Here is a 21931-nt window from a genome sequence, read left to right as displayed (position 1 = left end):
GTTGAATAGCTGGAAATGTCTAACCAACAACCTCTGTCTTTGAACTTGCCCAGGGGTCAAATAACCAGCACATCTGGTACCTTGTTTCAGGTCCACAACTCTCAACTCTAGTTCTTTTTCTCCTGTACCATGCTAAGATTAGAGAATAAATGTTATAAACGGAAGGAGAAACAGGGGCTAAATAATAAAAAAAAAGAACCAGATGAAATAATAAATGAATACAAAGGGATGGGAATAGGTGTGTTGGTTGTGTATGGAGTAGAAAAGAAATAGAACAATGGGGAAATGAATGTGGGAGCTTGTTAGGGGTGTAATTTAATTAGTACAGTCTCCTCCCTGTTCCTTTCTGTCTCTGTCCACTCATCCTGTTACCATGTCTTTTGTGTTTCCTTTGTGACTGAAGCATAACTATGCAGAATGTGATTGACAGGAAGTTGTTTTAGTTGAAAAATAATTGCTGTCTCATTCTCTAGATTTTCCTAAAGATTGCTTTTGCTTATTGGATGAGTAATGTGGATCCAAGCCCTTTAGAATGTTTCACTTACTAATTGGGCTTTTATTGCTTGTCCATTTAGTGACATACATTATATCTTAGATTAGGAAACGTGTCCTTTCTATTCCCAAAGCTTTATTCCCCCTTTTTTACTATTGTTTTATCTGCAGCCAAACATGAACTTTTTGTGAACATCGTAGGGTATGGTGTCTATAGTCTATCTATAGTATGTTGATTATATAGTTTATCTATACTATCTACAATATCTTAGTTATATGGTATCTCACACAACTAATGTGTCTAAGGCTAGATTTGAACTCAGTTCTTCCTGACTGCAGGTCCAGTGCTCAGACCACTGATCCACCTAGTTGCTTCCTCTAGGTTGGACTAGATGATCTCTAAGGTGCTTTCCAGCTCTATGTTTATGAACTTTTGAGACCTGAGTTCAAATCTTCCCTCTCACTAGCTATATGAACTTAGACAAGTCCCTTAATCAACCTCCCAGGGTCTCAGTTTCCTGATTTGTAAAATAAGAATAAAAATATGTTGTACTTCCAGTGCAACAGAGGGTTGATATAAGAAGCAAATGGGATGATGTATGTACTCTGATGTACAACACAGGAACTAGACCTTTGATTTCATTGATATGTGTAGCTGCCAGGGGAAGAATTTCCCTTTACCAGTGTAGATCAATACCTTCTCTGCAACTTATAGTCAGAGTTGCCTAGATTGCTGAGATGTTAAGTGACTTGCCTAGCTAGGGTCACAGAGCCAAAGTGTGTCAAGGGCAAGACTTGAACTCTGGGCTTCCTCTATCCACTGTCACACGACAGACCTTTAAATTCTATATAAATATTGCTTTTCGGAATTAAATTAGCTAGACTCTTTTTGGGGGAGGCAGGTCAATGAGGGTTAAGTGACTTGCCCAGGGTCACAGCTACTAAGTGTCAAGTATCTGAGGCTATATTTGAACTCAGGTCTTCCTGAATCCAGGGCCATCTAGCTACCCCCAACTCTTCTTTTTTAATCATAAAAGTATTTTATTATTTTCCAGTTACATGTAAAGATAGTTTTCAACATTTGTTTTCATAAGATTTTTAGTTCCAATTTTTTCTCACTTTCTCCCTTCTCTCCCCCCTCCCCAAGAAAGAAAGCTATCTGATATATAGGTTATGTATGTACAATCACATTAAACGTATTTCTGCATTAGTCATGATGTGAAAGAAGAATCAGAACAAACATATGCCACAACTTGTTCAGTCATTCCCCAATTGATGGGCATCCCCTCGATTTCCAGTTCTTTGCTACCACAAAGAGAGCTGGTGTAAACATTTTTGTATATGTGGTAGACTCTTTCTTCTAAAGTGGATGTACAATCCATCATTTGGACTCTTAAGTCCTTAATTCTAAAGAGTCCAACACAGTGAGTGGCACATAGTAAGAGCTACATGAATATTAGCTGTTATCATCATTATCGTTGTTATTATAGATCCCTACTAGCAGTTGGAGCTGGTATTTTGAAAGGTAGTTTTTCCAAGGATAGTTATAGAATAACTGCCAGTATTATTGTCCATTCATGTCTTCTACTTCAACAATTAGCATTTCAATCCCCTAGTATATGCTTAATACTTACTATTTAATAAAGATGGCAAATTGTCTTCCAGTCGCCTTGGTTTTTCGTGACATTAGAGAATTTGTTAGTCAGCCCCTGTCACCACTTTGTCTAAAGACATAACAAAAACCAAACCAAAACAAAACACTCCGGCATTATACTTCCCCAAATAGTTTCTTCTACTTTCAAGCTTGGGTCCATGCCAAATGAGAGTCATCTCCCTCCTAAATTGTTTTCAACATAACATTTTGAAACCAGAACACCTGGTTCTATCACAAGCCCAACTCGTTCCCCACCCTAGTTATCTTTTTTGAACAAACAACCCTATCTTTCCAGTTTCCACTCCATTACATTGATGTCCAGTTCAGATCAACAAACATTTATGTCAAGCGACAGATCCAGAAGATCTCTGTCTTGCTCTTTTTTAACTGAGTTGGGATAGGATAATGGTTGGGATAAACTAGTTCCCAGAGTCCTTTGCTCTTGGTCACTCCCTATTTTTTCTGATTTTCTTTACTCTGACCCACCCATCATCTTCTTTCCCCAAGGGTGGTAATTTCCTTTGCATTTTGAGATTAAGGCATTTGATACAACTGTGATTGGGAAGGTAGCTAATTGGACTTATGCCTTATAATAGTATGTAATAATAATAATAATAATAATAATAATAATGTAATATGCCTTATAATATGAAGGTCTTGGAGACCTTCACAGTTAAAAAAGAACGAGAGGTGGGTGTGGTGGTCCATGCCTGTGGTCCTTCCTGCTGGGGAGGCTGAGCCAAGCGTATTGCTTGGGCTTCAGTAGACTAAACCAATAGGGTGTCCACATTAAGTCTGTCATCAGCATACTTAGCCCCTGAGAGCGGGGCCACTACCCAGCTGCCTAAGGAAGGGAAACCAGGTCAGGTCAGAAACAGAACGAATCAAAGTTCCTGTGATGATCAGGAGTGGGGTCAGCCCATGTGGCAGCTGCTGTTCTAGCCTAGGAGACCCATCCCTAAGCAGTCTTCCCACCTTCATTCTACCCTCCTCCCCTTTCCTTCTAAAATCCTTATTGCTTATGAAATAGTTTGAACTCTTTTTTTTTTTTTGAGGCAATTGGGGTTAAATGACTTGCCCAGGGTCACGCAACTAGTAAGTGTCAAGTATCTGAGGCCAGGTTTGAACTCAAGTCTTCCTGACTCCAGGACAGTTTGAACTCTTGAACCTATCATTCAAGGCCCTACAGTCAGGCATACTTTTCTCTTCCATCCATCCATCTTTCCAGCTTTATCTTGAAATACTTGCCTTGACAAATACCTGTGCTAACCAAACCAAGACAACTAAGCAATACCCAAACACATTCCTTGTTTTCCCATCTCTGGGTTTATTTCCCCCTCCTTCTTTGCCTAGGATGCCCTTTCTCCATCTACTTTTTGAAATCTTACTTGTCCTTGAAAACCCCACTTACTTCATGAAGCTTTTCCCCTGATGTCCCCACTTAATAAGTGTCTCTCCATTATTCTATTCACTATCTAGGAATCATAGTCTCCTAGGCTTGAGATAGAAAGGTACTGTTAGATCCAACCCTCTCATTTTGCAGGTGAGCAAACCGATACCTGGAGTTTGTGACTTAGAGCTTGTAAGTTTCTCACCTGAGATTTAAACCCAGTTCTTTCTGACTCCAGGTCTGGCGCTCCATCCACTCTACTAGATTGTCTTTTAATACTCTTCTCATATAATACTTTTTCTGCTTCCACAATGCACTTCTTATTATGTGTGTAAGCCCCAAAAGGGCAGGGAATCTGTCTTACCCAGTCTTTGTATTATCCCCAGTGCTGGCACAGGGCTGTGTATTCTGTTCCTTAATAAGTGTTTGCTAAATTGGATTTGCCCCTAATTATTGAGACTTAGAGCATATATAACATTAATACCCATCCCCCTCTAGCTATAAAGGTCACAGACTCCTGGCCCTTCCACATGTCTGCCCTTGAGCAAGTGACTACACATCTTGTTTTCTCTTTCCTTTTCAATAAAATAAGGGAAACTAGGCTGGACGAACTCTAAGGTCCCTTCTAGCTCATGACCCTGTGATCACTTAGCCTTTCTGAGACTGTTTTCTATCATGTAAATTGGATATGATTATATTTGCATTTTGTCGTAAGGATCAGACGGAAGTGCTTTGCGAATTGAAAACATATGAAATTTATAATGACCATGTTATTCTTAAAACTGAAACACCTGGGGCAGCTAGGTGGCGCAGTGCAGAGAGCACTGGCCCTGGATTCAGGAGGACCTGAGTTCAAATCCAGCCTTAGACACTTAACACTTACTAGCTGTGTGACTCTGGGCAAGTCACTTAACCCCAATTGCCTCACACACACACACACACACACAAAATTAAAAAAAAAAAAACTGTAACACCTTTGGTATGGTGGAATAGCTCATCCTTGCCCTGTAAAAACCATTGTTGAAGACTTAAGTAGTATCCAGGAGCTGGTAAAAGGATGGAGTGAAGAGTAGTTCTTTCTTTGAAAAATTTTAGGTTTCCCCATTTCTGAGGGAATATAAAGCATTCTATAAACAGCTTTTCTTCCTTTGTTTTCTTTTTTATTCTTCCCCTCTTTTTATTTTCATGTTTTCCCTTCCTCCCTCTTTTCCCTGAATACATTGTGATTCATGGATGAGGGGATGCTGTGGTCTCAGGGTTGCTTGTAAGAAATCTATTGCATTTTTTTCTTCCTCCCCCTTCCCTAGCCCTCTACTGATTATGGAATATTTAGAGAAAGAGGGCAGGCTGTTATTTTTGCCCCAATTTCCATTTTCTTTTTTTTGTTTGTTTTGTTTTGCGGGGCAATGGGGGTTAAGTGACTTGCCCAGGGTCACACAGCTAGTAACTGTCAAGTGTCCGAGGCCAGATTTGAACTCAGGTACTCCTGAATCCAAGGCCAGTGTTTTATCCACTGCGCCACTTAGCCGCCCCACCAATTGCCATTTTCCAAAACCAAGCAGAAAAATTACTTATGATGTTCATTGTCTTTCAAAAGCCACTCAAGCATTCATTCAATAAATATATTTTGAGTTCCTAAAATGTGTAAAGCCTGGTCTTTCCTCAAACTAATTTGCATTTATTTTTGTATATTTACATGTCTACATATTGTTTCCCTGAATAGAACGTGAGATCTTTGAATGTGGGGGATTTTGTTCTTGTGTTTGTCCTCCAACACCTTGCACAACTGATTGATTGATGTTGTTCCTCTGCTCTATAATGCCTTTCTTCCTTACTGTCTAAAGAAATCCCACCCATTCTTTCAAGTTCTCCCTTCTCTATGAATCCTGCTCTTGCCTATTCCAACTCACATTTAATTCACTCTAAACTGAATTCCTACTGTACTTCTCGTCAGTGCGCGTTGTTAAACACTTAATTATTTTGTGTGAAAAGTTTGTCTCCCCTACCCCGTTCTTGAGGGCAGTGACAATGGCTTACACTATCTTTATATTTCCACCTATACTTATCAGCGTGTCAGATGTATGGTAGGTGATACAGGGTTGTGCTGGAGTAAGCTTATACTGGTAGGGGAAAAACAAATTACTAAATTTTCAGTGTGGCCACTTACACTTTGGAATTTGGCACACACTACAAATCAGGGCTAGATTTATTGTTTCATTGATTGTCTAGATTTAAGAAATCAATGGAGAAAATGTCAGTAATACACATTAAACTTAAGAGTACATTGTGATGGGACGGCTAGGTGGCGCAGTGGATAAAGCACCGGCCCTGGATTCAGGAGTTCCTGAGTTCAAATCTGGTCTCAGACACTTAACACTTACTAGCTGTGTGACCCTGGGCAAGTCACTTAACCCCATTGCCCGTGAAAATTAAAAAAAAAAAAAAGAGTACATTGTGTTGTGTTGTGCAGGCATTTTTTTCCTTCTGGAGAGCTTATTATTAAACAATTAGCAGCACACTGCTAATGATGGATAAAGAAACTATTTACTGTTGACTTTTTTAAGATGTTAGACTAGGAAGCACACTTGTATGATTCATTGAAAATGCTGAATGACAAAGTAAATGTAACTTGTTGCCTTTCTTATTAATTACAGAGTCCCCGAGAAGCAGAGATCAAATTAAAAAGTGAAAGCAGAGTGAAACTCTTTGTCTTGGATCCAGATGCCCAGGTGAGAAGTGGGTTCTTATTTGACATCTTCCAAAACCACGCAGAGAAATTACTCATGACATACATTTTAAAATGGCAATATTTACCACTGCCTCATTTTCTTTTCAAGAAGCTTGAATTTACGGGACTCGAACCAGAAGTGAAGCCATTTGAAGAGAAGTTTGGCAAAAGGATACTTGTCAAGTGCAATGATTTGTCCTTTAATTTGCAATGCTGTGTCGCTGAGAACGAGGAAGGACCCACAACAAATGTAATTACTTTAAATGTGTGTGTGTATTCATTTATTCATCTATCTATCTGTTTATTTTTGTGGCATCAGAGGCATTCAGATCCTTTCGACATGAAAAGTAGCTTGCAGGGCAGTCCAGCCTGGGAATCTCCATTCCCCTACTCAGAAAAGTGAGGAATGTTTTGAGAACAGCCATGGGCGCAAATGTAGCCTTCGTCATTGTTTAGCCTCCAAGGTCAAGATGGATGTGAATGATAAGATGTTGGTTTTATGTTGGATGCCTTTGATGTTTTAAGTTTGAGGCCTTATCAGAGCCATCATTTATTTTCTGTGGCCTCATATAAATAAACTCGGAATGGAGACAAATGATATTATACATTTAGTTCCTGTTGCACCTATTAAAATGAAACATTTTCCCCCCACAGAGTAATCCTGTTATATAAATAACTAAGGAATAATGCCAATTTTCAGCTTTAGAAACTTATAGCCAGTATTTCTTCAGTGACTTGTTTTTACAATTTAGGTAACAAAATTGGTAATCAATATTTTGTTCCTTCCCCTTCACCCCCCAGGTAGAGCCTTTCTTTGTGACCCTCTCACTGTTCGACATAAAACATAATAGAAAGATTTCTGCCGATTTTCACGTGGACTTGAACCACTTCTCAGTGAGACAAATGCTACCTGGCCCACCCCAGCACCTGGTGAATGGCAGCGGAGATAGTTTACAGAGGATTCAAAATTTCTTTCATGAAACCATGTTGCAGTATCCAAAGCAGGTATGAGCCAAAGGCATTATATTAATGATGTTAAGAATAACCCTGGGGCAGCTAGGTGGCACAGTGGATAAAGCACTGGCCTTGGATTCAGGAGAACCTGAGTTCAAATCCAGCCTCAGACACTTGACACTTACTAGCTGTGTGACCTTGGGCAAGTCACTTAATCCTCATTGCCCTGCAAAAAAAAAAAAAAAAAGAAGAAGAACCCTGCCCATCTTATTAGAGCACCTTTAGAAATGGATGACAATCATTTTGTTTTACCTGATTTCCCTTCAAATCCTACCACCATAAATATGTCAAAGACTTCACAGTGAAGACCTTTGATTAGGATAGTGGTGTTTAAGAATGGGAATAGAATTTAAATTCCCAATATTGAGTCACAGCATCTTCTTTATGGATTTAGAGATAATGTAATTGACCACTGGTGGAGGAGAAACAGGTTGGCTTGAGGGAAAGGAAAAAGAAAGAGGCCTTTCACATTTCCTTTTTCTTAGTTTAGAGCTTTTCTTCTTACTTTTCCCCCTTCCAAACCTGCAAGTGTTTCCTTTAATTGGTATAAACTTTCCATTTGTTACCCAGTTTGACATACTGATGGTTCTTTTAAAAATTGTTATTTATTTAATTTTTAATTTGTGGAATAAAACAAGCATTTGCATAACCTAGTACAATAAAAAAAGAAGATTGCACATGAAACTGCAAATCTGTTATGTACAGCTTGCTATTCCTTTTAAATATATAATAAAGTTTTCATATCAACTCCTTATTTTTCCTTTTTTGGTTCCTCCCCCAATATGTGTGTTATATATATACGTAATATAGGTATGTATGTTTGTATGTATGTACATAGTCATTCTATACCTACTTAAATTTATCACTTCTGTCTCTGGGTACAGATAGTGTCTTCCTTCATATATCCCTTGTAGTTAATTTTGGTATTTATTATAGTCAAAATGACTCATTTGCTCAAAGTTGTCCTTAAAACAATATTACTGTTACCATATACAATGTTCTCTTGGTTCTGCTCATTTCAGTCTTCATTATTTTGTGCAAGTTTATCCACATTTTTCAAAGATCATTGAACTCATCCTTTCTTATAGCAAGTAGTATTCTTATCACAATCACATACTACAACTTGTTCAGCCATTAATAATTGGAGTGTCTCTAAATGTGCCACCGCTTTAGAAACTGTATGTTATTTGTGTAATGTTATAAGTTATATTTATTGAAAAAAAATGATGTTTCTACTACAGGGTATATTTTCAGTCACCTGTCCCCATCCTGATATATTTCTTGTGGCTAGAATTGAAAAAGTCCTCCAGGGAAGCATCACACATTGTGCTGAGCCATACATGAAAAGTTCAGACTCATCTAAGGTAGGAGACATGATCTTATGCTTCATGATGAGAAAAAGAATGAAGAAAAGTGAAAGTGCTTACTTAGTTTAAGTTTATTGTACTAATGGCCAGTAAGACCCTGACTTGAGCCATTGTTTGCATTCTAGTTCAATCTAATATGTATTTATTGTGTCATTTAGTGTGTTAGATACTGGGAATGTCAAAACAAAATGAAAAGGAGTTGTTGTCCTCAGAGAGCCTACATTGCATAGTGTAATCAGACTCGGAGTCAGGAAATCTATATTTAAATCCCACATTTGGAATTTAGCAGCTTTGTGAAGTTACTTAGTGTTTCTTCTGCCTTAGTCTCTTTATCTGTAACGTGGAGTTAATAATTCTTGTACAACTTACCCCCTAGACTTGTAGGGGAAAGTACTTTGTCAATCTTAACAAACATGAATAATTATTGGGTATTTGGGGCATCCTGTGAAATCTTGTTTCTAGCCCTTTTGTGTCTCAATCAATAAACATTTTTTAAAGTACCTACTATGTTCCAGGCACTGGGCTAAGCACTGAAGATACAAAGAGGCAAAAGACAGACCTTGCCCTCAAAGGTCTTATAATCTAACAGGGGAGACAACATACAAACAAGTATATACAAAGCAAGCTATATACAAGATAAATAGGAAATAATTAACAGAGGAAAAACCCTGGAATTAAGAGGGATTGGGGGGCGCAGCTAGGTGGCACAGTGGATAAAGCACTGACCCTGGATTCAGGAGGACCTGAGTTCAAATCCGGTCTCAGACACTTGACACTAGCTGTGTGACCCTGGGCAAGTTACTTAACCCTCATTGTCCAGTCCAAAAAAAAAGGCGGGGGGATTAGGGAAGGCTTCCTGTAGAAGGTGGGTTTTTAGTTGGGACTTAAAAGAAGCTAGGGAAGGCAATAGTTGGAGCAGAGGGAGAACATTTTAGGCCCGGGGTACAGCCAAAGAAAATACCTGGATCAAAGAGATGGAGTTTATTGTTTGTGGAACATCCAGGGAACCATTGTCACTGGATGGAAGGGTACATGTTGGAGACTAAGGAATAAGAAGAGTGGAAAAGTAGGAGGACTTTGAAGGCCAAACAGAGCATTTTGTATTTGTTCCTGAAGGCAATAGGAAAGCACTGGAGTTTTTATTGAGTAGGAAGAGGGTGACATGAACAGACCTTTCTTTTAGGAAAATCACTTTAGTATTGAATGGAGAATGGATTGGAGTGGGGAGGGACTTGAGACAGGCAGACTATTATAGTAATCAAAGGGTGAGGTGTTGAGTGTCTGTCCTACAATCCTTTAAAGTCCCCAACTTACAAATACATTGCATTTTGAGAGTTTATTAGTTCACTTTAATTCAACGAACATGCATTTTCTTATGGAAACAGTATCATTAATGGCTTTAGCTCACCAAAAGCCTATTTAACCCAGAATGCATTTGAAATGGAATAAATTTGCAAGGAAAATAGTCAATAATGATACTCATTTTAAAACTCCATGCAATACTAGTAGTTGAATGAAAGAAGAGAAATAAAATAGAAAAAGGGGTTGGGTTTTTTTGCCCTTGGTGGATGATATTTTGGGGAAATGTATATTGAATCTAGACGAAGATGAACCAGTGATATCAGAAATTTTGGTAGAGATTCTGGTGGGAATTCTGGTGATACCAGAAATTTTGGTACAGATTCTGAAAGAGGCTTCTGAGTGCTTGAAGCAACTTTAGAGATGGATGACACGACTCTGTTATGTCTGATTTGCCTTCAAATCCTGCCATTGTCTTTTTCCTCGATAGAGCTGTGTCAGCATCCTTGCTCTGAAACGTATCAGTCAACGATTAGCTTCTTATCACTTTCTACATAAAAAGAGGGAAAGGGGGAGGGAAGGAAGGGAGGAGAGGAAAGGAGGAAGAGATTTTTACTAGTGTAGATGTAGGTAGGAGAGAGGCAAAGACAGTGGAGAGACAGAACAATGAGCAGAGTGCAATGAGGCAGAACCCAAGAGTCTTGTAAATGGAAAGGGACCTCAGTGGCTACATAGTTCAATCCAGACTTCAACAACAATTCTCTGTACAACACACTTGGACGAGTGATCATTCCTCCTTTGCTTAAAGACCTCAAGTGAAATCTCACCATTTGGTAAAGGGGAAAAATACTGACTCTGGAATTGGGGAACCTGGGTTCATTCATATTCTGCCTCTGAAGCTTATTACTCTGTGACCTTCATCCCCTACCACAGTGCTTGGTACATAGTAGTTAGTTAATAAATGCTTCTTGACTTGATCTAACCTTCTGGGGCTCAGTTTCCTAATCTGTAAAATGAAAGGCTTATACTAAATGGCCTCTGAGGCCCTTTTGAGTTCTATAGTTTATGATTTTATAACATTACAAAGCAGCTGCTTTTCTTTCTTTTCTTTCTTTCTTTCTTTCTTTCTTTCTTTCTTTCTTTCTTTCTTCTTTCTCCTTTCCTTTCCTTTTCCTTCCTTCCTTCCTTCCTTCCTTCCTTCCTTCCTTCCTTCCTTCCCTTCCCTTCCCTTCCCTTCCTTTCCTTTCTTTCCTTCCTTTTTTCTTCCTTTCTCTCTTTCTTTCAAAAGTTTTAATATTTAGGCATATTTAGGTTTCAGGTAAATAAAAGCTTCCTATTTGCACCTTCCATTCATTACAACTAGTTTTGCCTTCTGGAGCCAAGCAGAACCATGCTAATCCCTCTCTGGTATTTGCAGACAGCTATATATCCCTCTTTTTTCAGTCTAAACATTCCCATATTCTTCAAATGATCCCCTTATATATTGCATGAAATCAAGGCCCTCTGTAATCTTGCCTGCCCTCCCCAACACACCCTCCGGTGCATTGATATGCCATTTATGGCAGGGATCTGTGATTCTTATCATTGTTCTTTCTAAAATGGGGTGTCCAGACTGGACACCACATGCCATATGTCATCTGATGGGGGCAGAGTACAATGAGACTCTCTCCTCCTTATTCCTAGATGCTATAACTTTCTTAATGTGGCCTAAGATGCTAGCTTTCTGTGAAATAGAATACTTATGTACATTTTGGAAACAGATTTGTGATTTGAGAGAAAACTGAGTTGTGAGTAATGTAAGACAGAGCCCCAGGAGAAATAAAACAGGTGTGTTTCCCTCAAAGGGAAAGTAAGTCAAAGAATTTCCCATCCTAGCCTCTGGTGCCACTGATCTAGAATAGCTTTATTACAGGCTGGAGAGGAGCTGGGTGGGTTAAACAGCAGCCTGGTTGTAGGTACAAGAAAGAAGCAGTCTGCACCCAGTAGCTGAAAAGTAAGAGGTAACTTGTATGTATATCATATGCTTGGGAAGTCCCCCTAGCCTTATCATAGAATCTTAGAAATGACTATCCCCAAACCCCCATCTCTCAATGGAGACACTGCAGCTGGAAAAGGCTATGATATAATTTCCCTGAGATTCTAAGAGCCAGATCTTGACTGTCAGATTCATGCACTTTCTGTCCCAAAATCCTGGTTGTTTTAGTGGGCTAGTGCAAGGTTATATGATCTCCTGGTTTACCAGACCAGCAACAATATTAATCACGTGTTGATTTGATTTCGATAAGAGGTAGCCGTGTGAGGTGAGCAGAGCCCAGTGTAAGAAGCTTGTCGGCATCAGTGGGTAGAGAGCTGAGGAAAACCTCAGCTCGAATTTGAGGTATATAATAGGAAGCTCCTTGGTGCTTGTGGTCACCCACCCTGCTGCTGTTTCCTCCAGCACCGTATTTCCAACAGCAAACCTTTTTGGCTGATTAAAGTCTAGTAAAAGGTAATCCCTGGAGGGACTTTTAAAAAAAGGTGAAACCTGAGAATGATACATTCTTTTATGTTCTGATTAATAATCTATGAGTGTGAAAGATCAAACACACACTTTACTGTATAGATAGAATTTGTGTCGAAGGCCTAAGTAAAGTCCACTTTTTCTGTCCACTTGCCACATCCTCTCTTCTAAAGAGAGCAGTACTGTTTTCTCTTTGAGGGGTAGGGGGTGGGTCTGCACCTGTGATTTCATTCTTTAGGGAATTCTGGTATGGACACTCTCCCTCCACCAATACAACTGAACAATTTGTCTATATCATACATCTTTAGAGAGCTGCCTGGGGAAAGTGAGAGGTTAAGTAACCTACCCATGATCACACAGCTGGTGTGAGTCCGAAGTAGGACTAAAATTTAGGTCTTCCTGATTCCAGAGCTGCCTCTCATAGGACTATTGACTGTAGAAATGATGCCGTCAAACCATCTCCCTCGAATCTTTCTTTTTCTTCACTTGTCATGGAATGTGAACACCACTCACACAACAGGACCCAGTACATGGTGAAATAACTTTCCTGTGGGCACATAAATCTTATTGCAAAGCAGTGGTCAAGAAATAACACTCACCTAATAAGAACAGAAACTTTTGGTAAAAGCTACCATGGGGGGGCAGCTAGATGGCACAGTGGTTAAAGCACCGGCCCTGGATTCAGGAGTACTTGAGTTCAAATCCGGCCTCTGGGCAAGTCACTTAACCCCCATTGCCTGCGCAAAAAAAAAAAAAAGCTACCATGGGGAGAGAAGCTTTATGACTCCAAGGGTTTCACTGTATACATGTTATATAGAAAAGCTTAGGCATTAAGCTGCCTCATGGGGATGATTGCTAAAAAAAAGAAAAAGAAAAAAGTATCAATTTCTGTTGCTACACATAGTCAGAGGTTAAATAAATGCTCTGATTTTTTTTTAAATGTTTTGTGTACTGCCCCTCATTTTGGCAAAAGGAATTAGGAGACTACCCTCTAGAATATTAATTCCAATTCTGTGAGTCTATGCTAGTCTTTTACTTCCCTCATGAGGACGGTTTCCAATATGTGATTTTTGTAGAATTTTAGGGTTGGAAGTGACCTTAGGGATCAGCTGGTTCAGCTGCTTCATTTTACACATGTCCAGAGAGATCTTAGAAAATTTTAAAACATCAACAAAACAATCATTTAAGCCCCGATTTCCAGTGTTTGCTGGTTTTTTGAGGTGTAAATGCCCACTCAGAAAGTTTAACACATCAGCTTTTGCGAGCTGGTTCAAGCTAGCTCCAGCATACTCCTAGATTTTTCTCATCTAAGACCTTTGGACAAGGCCTGTGGCTGTGGAGTGTTAAAATTTTTCCACATTCTGCCACTTATAAAGAGGACATTTCATTTTGAATTTGTTGTGCTATTCCGAAGGTTCGAAGGATACATTTTTGCTATTTGTAGTCTTTGCAAAGCAATTCTTTCTCTTTGTATCTGTAACATAGCCCATATTCTGCTACCATTTTCTTACCTCCTGACTTTATTTTGATCTCCTCCAGGTTGCCCAGAAGGTGCTGAAAAATGCTAAGCAGGCATGCCAAAGACTAGGACAATACAGAATGCCATTTGCTTGGGCAGCAAGGTAAGGCTAGTGCCTATAAAACATGTTATTGGCCAGTTCTTAACTGTCTTAGTAGCATTTTCACTTCATTTTGATCTGGTTCTCCAGGATACTTATTTTTGAGTCAAAATGTTTTCTGATTCTACTATTCAAAGTTGAAACTTGATGATGCAATGGAAAAGGCATGGGATTTGGAGTCAGACAAACTAGGTTCTGATTTGGGCTCTGCTGGCCCAGTGGATGGAGTGCTGAGTGTGGAGTCAGGAAATTCACTTCCATTTGACTCTACTCATTTGAACCTGAGTTCAAATGTAACTTCAGATACTTCTAGCTGTGGGACCCTGGGCAAGTCACTTAACCCTGTTTACCTCAGTTTCCTCATCTGTAGACTATGGGGGTTAGGCTGGAAGGATTTTAACATTCCTTACTGCACTAAATCTGTGATCCTGTTAGTTTTGAGAAAGGACTACATTTCCAACTTGGCTTTGAGACTATCCCTTAGCAAGCATTGTTTTATTGATCCTTTAGTCTTTTTTTAGCAAGCATTGTTTTATAACAAAAGAGTTCCTACTGGTATTGCATGATGACTGGAAGGGTGACGGGAACTTAGAGTATCTTGAATGGGAAATAGGGGGACTGGGAATCAGCTATGGGAAGGCTAGAGCTAATCCCCATTGTGGTAATCCGTACCATCAGGAGTTGACCACACATTGTTTTATAAACACAAACCATTCACTGTCACCCTGCACTTTCCTGTGTAAATTAAGCTACTCTTAGTGCTTCCATTATCAATGTACCGTATCCTCACATCATTAAATTCTTCTTGGTTACAGTTAGTGGAATGCTAATGGTTCTTCATTTAGAAACTAGTATTCAATGACTGTGTTTCTTTTGGCTTGCCATAACCTAATTTAGAGATCATTACTTTGATTTTTCAGAACGTTGTTTAAAGATTCATCTGGAAATCTTGACAAAAATGCCAGATTTTCTGCCCTCTACAGACAAGACAGCAATAAACTATCAAATGAAGACATGCTTAAGTTATTAGCAGACTTCCGGAAGTGAGTTCACAACCTTATATTTCTTTTCATGCCTTAGCGGGGAAAAGTAATCATTGATGGTTAAACATGGCTATCACAGGAGACATTGGAAAAAAAGCAGTAGAAAGGTGGCTCAGTGGATAAAACACCAGCCCTGGATTCAGGAGGACCTGAGTTCAAATCTGGCCTCAGACACTTGACACTTACTAGCTGTGTGACCTTGGGCAAGTCACTTTACCCTCATTGCCCCACAAACAAAAAAGGCAGTTGAAAAAGGATTGCTTCTTGTTTCCACAATCCTTTCCAATTCTGACCCTCATTCTCATTTTAATAATCCATATTTATACACCATTCTTACCTAGAGAGGTAAGGTATAATACTAACACCAGCTGATCATCTATGAAATTTGTTCTTTCTTCCATCCTATCCTCCTTTTTTCCCCCCTCTATTGTCCTCATTTCTTCTTCCTTCTCTCTCTTACATAGGTAGGTGATGCCAGATTTTGGGGAAGCCTTGAATAGCAGACAAGAGAGCCTAAGCCTCACTCAGTGGGCAATAAAGAGACACTGAAAACTTTTGAACAGAGGAATAACATGATCATATCTATGCATAAAGAAAATTATTCTGACAGTGGTCTTTAAAAATAGGTTAAAGGTGATACCAACTGGAGATGGGAAGACCTGTTAGGGAGCTTTTACAATAGGCTAAAAATAGTACAGACATAGATTTGCCTGCTTCTTTAAGATTTACAAAGTGCTTTTCTCACAACAATCCTGTAAGAGAGTTGGAGACATATCAATCAATCAATCAATAAGCATTAGGAATACAAAGGAAAAAATCTGTTCTCAGAGTTCACATTCTAACTGAGGAGACATCATTTATATAAATAGTTTTGCCTTAAAATGGGGGAGGAGGAGCAGCTAGGTGGCACGGTAGATACAGCATCAGCCTTGAAGTCAGGACGACCTGCTTTCAAATCTAGCCTCAGACACTTACTAGCTGTGTGACCCTGGGCAAGTCACTTAACTCTGGTTGCCTAAAATAAATAAGTAAGCAAACAAATAAGTAAGTAAATGAACAAACAAATAAACAAATAGTTACATACAAAATATGTAATAGGATAGTTGGAAGATAACCTTGGAGGGAAGACACTAATATCTTAGGGAGACCAGGCAAAGTCTCCTGCAGGTTTCACATGGTAGAGTTTCTTTCCCACTGAAAAGTACAGCTAGGTGGCGCAGTTGATAAAGCACTGGCCCTGGATTCAATTAGGATTCAGCCTCAGACACTTGACTCGTACTAGCTGTGTGACCTTGGGCAAGTCACTTAATCCTCATTGCCCCGACAAAAAAAAAGACATCTACATAGCTAGATCCAAACCTGTGTAATTTGTCTTTTCTAGATTTGTGATGTTATCATCCTTTCCTCACCTATCATCCTTTCCTCACCACCTTCCCTGAACCTATCTTAATCCTGTGGAAAACCTGACAGCTCCTAAGATGCAGTCTCCATTATAAGATTTTTTTTTAATACAGTATTAACTACAGTAAATTAGAATACCTCTTCATTTTATATTATTATCATTTTTAACCTCTGTATTTCTATGCATTTGTGAACATTGTATGCATAACGAAGTTCTCTGTATTCAGGGATCCAGTTCATGGAAAAACAATGGGCTCAGATTACCTGAGGTGGTTTAAATTTGTATCTTCTCTGTTCCCCTCTTTTCACTCTTTTTTTAAACAATAGCTTCTAGAACATATATTTCCTTTTAGGACAGCTATGCAATTTGCTTGGGGAAAAAAAACTAGCCTAAGTAATCAGTTTGCTACTTTCCTGAGCTGTGGGTCTATACAGGAAATAGAAGAGGAGAAAGAGGCTGAAAAAACAAATGAACAAAAATATAGAACATGCTTGGGTGGGAAGTTAGTTTCAGAGTTGCTTTTCCCCTTCTGGGTTGGGTCAGCCAGGATGTGTGGTTAGTGGGAGTGTAGGAAATATTATTTTTCTTTAGAAAGGAGTTGCATCTGTGTGACCCCAGGACCAGGGCTGCAAAAACAGCCTTTTTTACTTGTAATGCCCCAGATAGGTAGTTTATTGCAAGTATGTCCAGACAAGGCAAAGTTAAGATGTAATTTTTACTTTGTGGGCTCAGTTAGGATTTTTGAGAGCCCATTTGTTGGCATCAGAAAGGTAAGAGTACCTACAATTGAGGTGGAAGATGGGGCCCAGTCCTGGGGAAATATACCTCTTTTGGTGATGACAGCCAACTTTATGCTCCTGGTGTTGTTCTTTTGCTTTTGAAATACCTGGGAATTCAAAACAATACCGGTTCCTCTTTTGTATAACTCATGTCTAACAAAACAGGTCTGAAAAGTTGTCCATGAAATTGGGAAATTGGGAAATATGCCCAAAATTTGAATATTTTCAAATATGTTTTGAATACAAAGTGAAATACAAACTGAAAGCTAATTTTTTAAAGCTTTCATATAAATATTTCTTATCTCTCTGTCTCTCTCTTTCTGTCTCTGTCTTTGTCTCTCTCCCCCTTGTCTGTGTTTATACAATGTCCTGTACCAATATGAATAACTTAAATTTTTATAACTTAGTGCTGTATACTTCCAAAGCACTTATAGTAATCACTCATTTCTACCAATGGTGACTATTAATAACAAAGCCAAAAATGCAGAAGTAAAGCTGAAAAGGCCCCCCCAAATGTAAAGGAAAATACACAAATACCTTCCACAAATCCTACACAGTAGGAGGGGCTTTTGATCACCCTTGAGTCCATTGACTTAGATTTGTAAGTAAACTAAGGCATGAGGAGGTGCTGATACTGGAGGGAGGAGTCAGAAGAGATTCTACTCCCATCACCACCTCCCTCATCACTTCTCCTCTGGACCATTACCTGAGCTTCCTACTTGCTCTCCCTGCTTAGCTTCCTACTTGCTCTCCCTGCCTCATGTCTCTCACCTCTCTGATTCATCCTTCTCACAGTTGTCCCAGTGATTCCTAAAGCGCGGGTCTGACAGTTTCACTCTCCTCCCACTCTTCAGTGGGTCCAACAAAAACTCTGTTCAAAGCCCTTCATCCCTGGCTGCATCCTATCTTTCCAAGTAGATCACCCTATTACTCCCCTTCATGAACTCTTTGCTCCAGCCCAAACTGGTTAAGAAATCATCATCCGGTTGTTGGGCTTTTAAACCTGTATACCTTTTCCTCACAAACGACATTACATTTTCCATCTCTGTAGCTTTAAACATATATGAGTCCTGGAGGCAGCTAGGTGGCGCAGTGGATAGAGCACCGGCCCTGGAGTCAGGAGTACCTGAGTTCAAATCCAGCCTCAGACACATAACATTTACTAGCTGTGTGACCCTGGGCAAGTCACTTAACCCCAATTGCCTCACTAAAAAAAAAAAAAAATGCATGAAACATATATGAGTCCTGCTCCCACCCCTACCTTGAAAACACCCTCCCCTCACCACTGCCTTTTTAGAATGGCTAATTTACTTCAAAAACTCAGCTAGAGCATTGACTCCTACACGAGGCCTTTGTCTTTGAATTTGCCTTGTATTTCCTTTATTTACATTTTGTTTCTATTTGTTTGTCTGTATGTTTTTCCTTTCAGGACATAATTTCTTTCAGAGAACAGATTATTTCATTTCCGTCTTTGTCTTTTCATTGACTAGCACACTTCCTGGCACAGAACAGTCATTTACTAAATTATTATTGATTAATTGACTTAAGAATCGGGGGAGTATATCACATATTTTAGGAAGCTGCATATAAAACGTAGAAAATAAAAATGTCAGTATTTAAAGAGCTATCGCATGTCAGGGCGATTCACTTGTCATTCTCTGATAGTGCCAGTTAAGTCAGATGTTAGTAGAGTTGTAATTCTTTTCTCACAATCATTGGAAAGGTAGATGAGTAATTTTCCTTCTAAACTGATACTTTTCCTTATATGTTCATACATTTTTTTCAGGGTCAGCTTTGGAATTCACCTTTTAAGTTTTTAATTTTCTCTTATTCTCTTCTCTAGGCCTGAGAAGATGGCCAAATTACCTGTTATTTTAGGCAACCTAGACATCACAATTGATAATGTTTCTTCAGACTTTCCCAGTAAGTATACATTCTGTGTCATAACTGGATACGTTTTGGGGTCAGTTTGGTTTTCGCTTCAATTTTGTTTGTTTTTAATATATTTTCAGATTATGTTAACTCATCATACATTCCCATGAAACAATTTGAACACAGTACCAAAACTCTAGTCACGTTTGAAGTAGAGGAGTTTGTTCCCTGCATCCCAAAACATACTCAACCTTTCACCATCTACAATAATCACCTTTATGTTTATCCCAAGTCCTTGAAATATGACAGTCAAAAGTCTTTTGCAAAGGTGAGTGAAAAGATCCTACTACTGAATTCTCACTGTGGATTCCAAGTTTGCTCTTCAGATTTGGGCTTCCTTTTCATCTTTTTTCTTAACACATACCATGTCTGATTTCATGTATTTATTTGTTGTTGTTATTCTGTTGTAGGCCAGGAATATCGCAATTTGTATTGAGTTCAAAGATTCAGATGAAGAGGATTCTCAGCCTCTTAAGGTTGGTTTTTTAAAAAATATGTGTGATTGGGCAGCTAGGTGGCGCAGTGGATAGAGCACCGGCCCTGGAGTCAGGAGTACCTGAGTTCAAATGTGGCCTCAGACACTTAACACTTACTAGCTGTGTGACCCTGGGCAAGTCACTTAACCCCAATTGCCTCACTAGAAAAAAAAAATATGTGTGATTAGTGATGATGATGAATGATGGACGGATGATGATTGAAGGAAGATGAGGATTGATTGATGAGGATTGATGATGAGGACTGATTGATGATTATGAGGATTGAATGATGAAGATGAGGATCCATTGAGGAGGAGGAGAATTGATTGAGGGTGATGAAGATTGATGGATGATGATTGATTGATTGATGATGATGACAAAACATGGTACTTACTTAGCTGGGCTATTGTGAAGAAAATTCCTTGTCAGGTATAAGGTACTATATAAATGTTATCTGTTACTATTGTTGCAATAATCAACCTCATGGGTTTATTGTAAGGAAATCTCTTTAAAGTACTATATAAATGTAGTTTACTATTTTTAAAAAATGATGAGGGGGCAGCTAGGTGGCGCAATGGATAAGGCACTAGCCTTGGATTCAGGAGGACCTGAGTTCAAACCCAGCCTCAGACACTTACTAGCTGTGTGACCCTGGGCAAGTCACTTAAACCCCATTGCCCTGAAAAAAAAAAATGATGAACAGGATGCTATCAGAAAGACCTGGAAGGACTTGCATGAGCTGATGCAAAGTGAAATGTTCTGTATACAAAATAACAGCAGTATTGTGAGATGATCTGCTGTGAATGACTTGGTTATTTTCAGCAATGCAATGATCCAAGACAACTCTGAAGGTCTTATGAAAAATACAGTCCATCTACAGAGAGAGAACTGATGGTATCTGAATACAGATTGAAGCATGATTTTTTTGTTAGTTCCTTTATTTGAAGTTTTGTTTTTGTCTGTTTTCTTTTAAAACCCAGCTAATGTGGAAATGTTTTGCATGACTGCTCACATATAGCTTATATTGGATTGCTTGAATTCTTGCAGTAGGTGGGGAGGGAGGGAGGAAGAGAATTTGAATCACAAAGGTTTTTTTAAAAATTGATGTTAAAATTTGTGTTTTATATGTAATTTGGGAAAATAAAATACTAAATAGTGAAAAAAAATGTGTGATTTGGGGCAGCTAGGTGGCAGTGGATAAAACACCAGCCCTAGATTCAGGAGAACCTGGGTTCAAATCTAACCTCAGGCACTTGACACTTACTAGCTATGTGACCCTGGGCAAGTCACTTAACCCTCATTGCCCCGCAAAAAAAAAAAAAGTGTGTGATCAATGATCGAACTATATAATCTATATTCGATTGCTTGCTGTCTTGGGGTTGGGAGTGATTTGGAACTCCAAATCTTAAAAAATGAATTTTGAAAACTATATTTACATGTAATTGTAAAAAAAATAAAGTACTGTTAAGATGGGGAAAAAATAAATAAATATGTGTGATCATATGGGAGGGATTTGAATGTTCATTCACTCTAACCCTCTCATTTGACAGATAAGAGTAACTAAGGCCTAGGGAAGTTAAATGATTAGTCCTAGTAAATGGATGAAATGGGATTCCAGTTCAGGTCCTTGGATCCCAAATCTGGTACTCTCCATTTCACCATACTACATAGTAATAGTTTCCCCCCAAAACTTCCTTTATGAATAAAAAGGGAGAAAGTGGAGAAAGAAAATCCCAGAACAATTTTGCCAATAAACATCAAGCAAAAATGTTAAATAAACTACTAACAAAGAAACCACAGAAATATTTCCAAAAAATGATTCCTTATATAATAAAATTTCATCACATTTATATATCAGAATTTGTTCATCTATTCCCCTGTTGTTTCCTCACAATAACCCTATGAACTATGGTAGTGTGAGTATTATCATCTTCTTTTTACAGATAAGGAAAACTTAAGACTCAGGTTAAATGAATTGCCCAAGTTTACATAGCCAGTCAATTTCAGATCCAGGATTCAAATCTAAATCCTTTTTCTACTGGATCCAGTTCCAGTTTTCTATCCTACACAGGCTATGGGATATGGAAGGATCTCTTGAGGCAAGAAGGGAAGGAGTGATACTGAAGAAATAAGGGAGGGTTTGGGGTTTTTTTAGTGTCATCATCAATCATTCTGGGAAGTCCTGGAGTGGGAAGGAAGAGTTGGGGAAGAGTATAGTAGTAGCAAGGCCCTAGGG

At 38.9% G+C, this 21931-nt stretch overlaps 1 protein-coding gene across 30 annotated transcripts in view; it reads left to right on the top strand.

Moving 5' to 3' along the window:
* Positions 1–21931, top strand: part of DOCK9 (dedicator of cytokinesis 9) — a 366360-nt gene that overhangs the window by 232237 nt on the left and 112192 nt on the right. For 29 of the 30 annotated variants that reach the window (XM_043997744.1, XM_043997733.1, XM_043997738.1 and 26 more), the window contains exons 10-18: positions 6191–6265; positions 6374–6514; positions 7066–7269; positions 8520–8642; positions 13984–14066; positions 14984–15106; positions 19131–19210; positions 19300–19487; positions 19630–19695. In XM_043997744.1, the coding sequence (XP_043853679.1) occupies positions 6191–6265; positions 6374–6514; positions 7066–7269; positions 8520–8642; positions 13984–14066; positions 14984–15106; positions 19131–19210; positions 19300–19487; positions 19630–19695 (1083 nt within the window). The remainder of the gene's footprint in view (positions 1–6190; positions 6266–6373; positions 6515–7065; positions 7270–8519; positions 8643–13983; positions 14067–14983; positions 15107–19130; positions 19211–19299; positions 19488–19629; positions 19696–21931) is intronic. The other variant, XM_043997717.1, reaches the window with a different exon arrangement.

The sequence above is a fragment of the Dromiciops gliroides genome, chromosome 3, assembly GCF_019393635.1.
Source record: "Dromiciops gliroides isolate mDroGli1 chromosome 3, mDroGli1.pri, whole genome shotgun sequence".
Lineage (NCBI taxonomy): Eukaryota > Metazoa > Chordata > Mammalia > Microbiotheria > Microbiotheriidae > Dromiciops > Dromiciops gliroides.
Note: the sequence above shows the minus strand (reverse complement) of the source record. Positions and strands in the feature narration are given on the sequence as shown.